Source organism: Vigna unguiculata, chromosome 8 (assembly GCF_037176805.1).
Source record: "Vigna unguiculata cultivar grain cowpea cultivar isolate G323 ecotype 2 chromosome 8, ASM3717680v1, whole genome shotgun sequence".
In the NCBI taxonomy this organism is placed as follows: domain Eukaryota; kingdom Viridiplantae; phylum Streptophyta; class Magnoliopsida; order Fabales; family Fabaceae; genus Vigna; species Vigna unguiculata.
The window spans coordinates 39,262,851-39,269,380 of NC_140799.1; the positions used below are offsets into that span (position 1 = coordinate 39,262,851).

The following is a 6,530-nucleotide window of genomic DNA, read 5'->3' on the forward strand; positions in this document are numbered from 1 at the left end:
TCACATTACACTGATTCTAAATATAAATATATAACCTTTCTTATATTTTTAATAAACTTATATTTTTTCAATATATATATTAATCTATCTTATATTTGTAATCAAAAAAATAAAAAATAAAAGTATTCATCTTCTTACATTTAAATATAACTTTTTATAAAAAAAAAAGTCGACTAATTTGTAAAGTATTATTAATTTTTTTATTAACAAGATGAGAACAATTTATTTATAATTAAAGTATGCAAATTTTAAAATATTTTTCATAATTTTCTATTTAACATTTAATCGATTTGATATATGCAAATAATGAGAGTGTCACTTTAACAAAATAGAAAAATAAGTTTTCTAAAAAAAATCCATTTAATGTTAAGAACTATAAATATTATTTTATTAATAATATTAAATATATGAGTGTTTATTTTAAAATTAAAAGAGAGGCGAGTGTTATTTGATACAGTTTAAGAAAGATAATTTTGTTTTCTTTGAAAATAAAGAAAAAGTAATAACATAAATAAATAAATAAATAAACAAGTGTATATAATTGCCAATCAAATGGTTACCAAAATGAAAAGGACATTGCATATTTTACATAAACAATCAAATTATCAGGTTGAAAAGAAAAATCAAATAAAGTTTCATTTAGAAATTAAACATCAATACAAATTGATAAATAATTCATATTAGAAATGTAATTTATTTTTGTTTTTTTGCATAAGCAATAGCTATCATCCTTGTTATATACGCTATGATAGAATGTTGACAATTCCTCACTAACATCTCAATCCATAAACTATTTGTTAGTGAAAAGACTATGAGTAATATTATGATTTTTCTTAATTCTCTAACTAGAAAAAAAAATTTAAAAATCAACGATTAAGTTATGAAAACTTTTAAAGTCAAATGATAACAGTAATCAATGACTTTGTGCTAATAATGATAGTGCTCATAATTATGTAACAATGGAAAATCAAAAGTGGAAATGATACACAATTGTACTATAACATAAGCTTCTCATTCTTCGTAAAGAGTACAATGAGGAAGCATTATGAGTTTAAGAGATTCCAAAAATGCCAAACACTTAAACAAAACAAAAGTGAGTATGTTATGTCTGTTTAGAGATGTGAGATTCGCTAGGTTAGTTCGCTAGCCCACCAAGAAAAGGGCAGGTTGGATTGGAATTTTCAACTCGTTAACCAGCTGTAATCCGGTCCACTTAACCCGCTAGTTTATCGGGTCAAAACGGGTCAGTCTGCCTGGCCTGCCCACCTATTTTTTTTATGTTTAAAATTAAAAATAATTAAAAAATAATACTTTTTTATATTATATAAATAAATTACATATATAAAATAGATTTATAAACAAAATCTTTTAAAAAGTTAAAAAAAGTAAAAAAAAAATTAAAAAAAAAAGAGGCGGGCTAACGGGCCCGCCCTAAGACGGGACATGTTATAATATCCAGTCCGTTTATTGGTAGCGAGTCAGTTCGATCCTACCCATTTTTGGCGGGCCGGGCAAAAACGGGTCGGACTGGTTCGTTTTGCCTCCTATGTTTGTTTCATTCTGGTTTAGAGTGTAAGGATTAATATTATTCTCAGTTCAAAATTTTAAGACAATAGATTTATAAATTTTTATTTTTATATAATGTTCAATTCTCTCATTTTTACTTAATATGAAACTTAGACTCATACTTAGATTTTCAACATTGTTTGAGTGGTGAGGTCGAGTTCATTTCTATTTTTTTTTTGGTGTTGTTTTCTGTTAAACATTATATAATATTTTAAAAATCTTTTGAATATATTTTAAAATTTAAAATCAATGATTATAAATGTATTTTAAAGGTATATCAGATAAATAATACAAGAAAACTGAAAAAAAAAATTCATTTTTGGTGAGGTCAACAATTGGGATTGGATTGAGAGTGAAGTCATTTTGTGAGGAATTGAAGAGCAATGGTGGATAAGGGCACCTTAAAAGATTGAGACATTAAAAAAGTAACATTTTTTCTTGGGTCTGTGAAGTGGGCAACGTGGGTGAAGGAAAGCATAGTTAGAAAATTGCCCCTGCAATGGGTGAAGTCACTTAGCACATTAGGGAATGAACCCTTTGAGTGGGTTGTGACAGCACAAATAGTAAAATTGAATACAACTTTGAACTTTCATGGATCATTGAGTGGGTGTTTTGGATTTACTCAAAGGATTAATCTATTTGGTTTGAGTTATGATTGGAGAGCAAAAAAGGAAGTGCAAAACCTTATCTGAATGAACATTACAACAAAAGGCCAAATTCAAAACTCACAATAATGTCTGAAAAAGTTGTTTTTAACTGTGAAGTAAATGGGGTGAACAAATTTTGTTTGTTTTCATTTATTGATGATGATTTAAGCATAATACTGTGTTTGGTTAATTAGATTGATATTTGCACCAAGGCAAACAAGCTTTTGGTAGTTGTTCCCTAAAGTTTGAACATGTGATCCATCAAAGCCCCACCACCTTTGAGCTCACCTACCCCACACATTTTTCTCCATAAAAAATTATCTCTTTTCTTCTCTATCAATTTGAACCAGATGCCAAAACAGTCAACTTCATTTCTAGATGATCGTAAGGAAGCTTCTTTCTTTCTGCACTCCAAACGTTTGTTTTCTGTTATAGGAGAAACGTTTGGGGGTGTAGAAACACCCCAAATATTTGTTGGTATAAGAGAAACGTTTGGAGTGCAGGAAGAAATTTGTGCTTTTAGTAACTCTTTATATTTTTTTTTCTTGATCCAATTTTTGACTTTTTTCTTTCTGCACCCACAGAATGATTTTCTTCACCTTATTTGTAAAATGACAATTTTTTCCCTTGTGTCGCATCTCTCCCTCTCAATCGTGTGTTCGTCCTATATCTTCCAGCACAACGATGATGATATGGTGGAGAGGGTATTCTAGTCATAGAGGTGCAAGAACTAATCATGGGGTGCAGGAAGCAAAAATCCAAGTTTTTGCACAAGAAATCCGTTGATGGAGGGGTTGGGCTGGGTTGGAATTGGGCTTGAATTTGTAGCTTGAAGATCCAAAAGGAGTATTCATGCATGCGTTTGGTTTCCCTAGCTTGAGTTCATTAATTTCAGTTCACTAAGATTCAAAAAGTAGTATAATTTAAATGATGAGGATTAAAATAATACTAAGATAATTAAGTTTAAGAACTAAAATCACAATAGTTAAGTATATTTCAGAAAAAAATTTAGATATAAATGTGATAATATCTTATACTTTCAGAAAACTAAAACTGTAGTTTACCCATGCATATTATGCGCAAAAGGCTAAAATAATAGTTATAGTTATTCTTATACATTTTAATGTATTTTTAATTAAATAATATCAATATAAATACATGACCATATAGTATAAAATACTGTATATAAGATCAATAAATTGTACCATTAATATGTAATCATTTTAATTTTGAAATATTAATATATTTAAAAACATTTTTTTACCAAATTTAGACAACCCACCATTTATTCTTAAAATAAAATTATGTTTGAATCTGTATTCCGTATATGAAGTCTATTCTTTCGGAGTTTCTTTCGTTAAATCATTATATAACTTATTCCCTTTATTGAATTTAAACAAATTAATCTTTAAATCTTTAACCTTCATTAAATTATTTAAATTTATTTAAAAGTTTGAATAAACTTTAGGAACATATTCATGAGCATCAGAAAGACTGGATTCCTATTTTAAATCATTAAATATATTTGTCTTTAAACTTTATCTAAATTTTATAACATCCCGATAAAATATTATTAATTTAAATAAAATAAAGTAAAATAATATTAAATATCATCTTACAAGTTTCATCATTTTTGCCAAACTAATGTACAAAACTATAGAGTCTTATACTGAAATATCATCCTCTCATCCTAAATTTTTAGTATAAGTAAATGGCATTCTTAGAATATTCCTTCACAACTCAAATTTTTACCTTTTTTTTTCACAAAAAAAATATTTTTTCTCAAGATTTTTTTTTCTGACCCCTTTTCTTATAAATCGTAAAAGATGTTGTGACAATATATATATACATATTCTTAGGTACAATCATTTTATATTTCACTTTTTATTTTATATTTTTTGAAAATATAGTTAAAATATGCTGTTGTCCATTTTTAATAATATTCCCAATTCAAACGTGTATTCTGAGAGAAGCAGTACTATAAAATGAGTATTGAAGTATTGACAGGAACAGTTGTCATTTTGTAATCACTACTTTGGATCCTTTCTTTGAGGAAGTCTTGGAATTGGTTCTTTGCTAAATAACGTGTTATGTATAAAATAAGGAACTAATGAAAGAAATTAATGATAAAAAGGGTAATTAACTAACAAGCTATTTTATTTTTGGACTATAAAATAAGCAAACAACTGTTCTCTTTTTTCTTTCAGAAACATAGAATCTAGAAGAAAGTTCTAAGGAAACAAGTCTAGCTAATCTGAACACAAGCCTCTTCTATACATGCCTCTCTTCAAATGTCAGAAAAATCAGTGAGAGTTGTTCAATAAAAGCTGATAAACATAATGTGAATTCAGTTCTTTCTGACTAAGAACTTCATACTATTCTTGTTGATCAAGGTTACCTGGGTGCAATCTTTTTTTGCCACATAGAGGAACCCCAAAGAGCTTCACAGAACTATTAGGCTCATCACTAGAAGAACTTACCAAAGACTTTTCCATGATATGGCTCTTAACTGGTCTAATAAAATTTGGAGACTGATGAGGTGATGAATCCAATTCTACCAGCTTCAGAATAGCACTGCTGCTTCTTTGTTCATAGGAAGCAGGACTTACATGATTTTGTATGAAATATATGATGTCATTGTATAGATTCTTCATGTGGGTGAGTTCTGATAACAGCATGAAGTTCTTTCTCCTCAGTCTCTGGTTGTCCTCAGAAAGTGCTGTTAAGATATCATTCCCTGGCTTGGGAGATGGTAATGGAGGAGTATCAATCCAACACAGATTCTCATCTGGCTGAAGAAGCTGTGGTGGTTGGTCATGCATATGGTAATGTTGTTGATAAGGGTGAGGGGCTTTCCTCCTGTGGATTTCACATAGAAGGTGCTTAGATCCTTTTCTGAAGTATTCATTTGCAAACTCCCATCTATCAGCAGCTACCTTCTTGAAACCCTGCAAAAAGAGGAAACATAAATATATAGATATAGATATAGATACATATGTGCAGTTTTACAAACATAAGTCAACCATGAAGCTTGTGTGGTTAGCTAGCTAGGCAATCATAACTTAGCCTTGTTAGTTCAAATAGTGAAGACAAGACCATAGTACTTTTAAGGTTTTATGCTGAATCAGTAACTTTGTCAAGAAATGTAGATGGAGAAATCTAACTCAATAGGGGTGAAAAATTGTCTTGCAGGAAATCTGAATTTATCAGAAGATAGCACAAAAGCAATGGTGAAGGATATATATATATATATATATATATATATATATATATATATATATATAGAACAAAGAAGTTGTGTGCATATATGCAGAAGACAAGACATTATTCTCACATAGGTATTTAGCTGTCTAACAAAGCTTGAGAAGTTGTTGTGCTTGAAATAGTTTGGAAGAAGATCTCTAGCAAACTCTGGGGGTCTTCTCACAACAAAAGTGGTTTCATCATCACCCCAAGACACAATGTGGTCAGTGCGAGGATCATCAACAAGTTGGTATGTTTTTGTCAGAAATGGAGCAGGCACAGATTTCTGAGACTCCATGGTGAACACCATGCTATCTTCACACCTCTCTAGTGTGAAAGCCATCACTGCTTCCAATACTATGCTTTGGAGCTCTTCTTCTCTTCATTCACTTTTACCACACACCACCAAGTTTTAAAGAACCTCTCTCTCTCTCTCACATTATATGATGCATGCATACTTATGTGCTACTATGCTATTAGACCCTAAAGAGAGATTAACAGACACAGAAGAAAAAGTATAATAAACAACATGATGTGATGCTAACAAAGTGTACACTAAGCACATATGCAACTATCATTACTCATAGTTTTACAACTCCATGAAACAGAAACATATGACATATTTACTTAAATAACTATTCTCTGTCCGAACCCCTCTATCATGTGTGTAGTTAGTTTACTAACTTTAAGAAGCATATGACCATGTCAGTAAAAACAATGTTTTTTTCTAGGATAAGCTATAATAAGATCCAATGAGCTATTAATTAGCTATTGATTGTTCTCTTGGATGCAGTGTGATGCTTCTAGAGATGTGAGCTACTTTCTATTTTTATTTGGAGTCATACCAGTGGGATATATATATAATATTCTCCAAAATTTGGAGAGAAGGTGCAAGAGGGTATATTAATCAAAACTTAAAAATGTACTGAGATGGGTTGCAAGATGAGTTCATTTGAGTTTGAAGTTAAAAAAGTTTGAAGGCTGCATAATAATACAGTGATCTTTTTTTCTGTGGATACAAAGATCTCATGTCCTCCGCAAATTCCTAGAATAATAATTAAAATTGGAAGGTGA

The 6,530-nt window shown here is 30.0% G+C and overlaps 1 protein-coding gene across 1 annotated transcript; it reads right to left on the reverse strand.

The window, feature by feature from the left end:
- Nucleotides 1-4,349: 4,349 nt before the first annotated feature.
- Nucleotides 4,350-6,255, reverse strand: LOC114195245 (heat stress transcription factor B-4d-like). Its single transcript, XM_028085646.2, has 2 exons — nt 5,548-6,255; nt 4,350-5,161 (listed from the first exon to the last, which is right to left on the reverse strand). Exons 1-2 carry the CDS (start codon nt 5,797-5,799, stop codon nt 4,589-4,591), a joined length of 825 nt encoding a protein of 274 aa, XP_027941447.2. The 5' UTR covers nt 5,800-6,255; the 3' UTR covers nt 4,350-4,588.
- Nucleotides 6,256-6,530: the final 275 nt, after the last annotated feature.

What these genes read in the sequence shown, in the direction of transcription:
- LOC114195245 (XM_028085646.2), bottom strand. Translation starts at nt 5,799, where the DNA reads ATGGCTTTCACACTAGAGAGGTGTGAAGATAGCATGGTGTTCACCATG. An exon ending in TTAGACAGCTAAATACCTAT is followed by an intron (nt 5,162 to 5,547) that starts GTGAGAATAATG and finishes CTCTTTTTGCAG; the next exon opens with GGTTTCAAGAAGGTAGCTGC.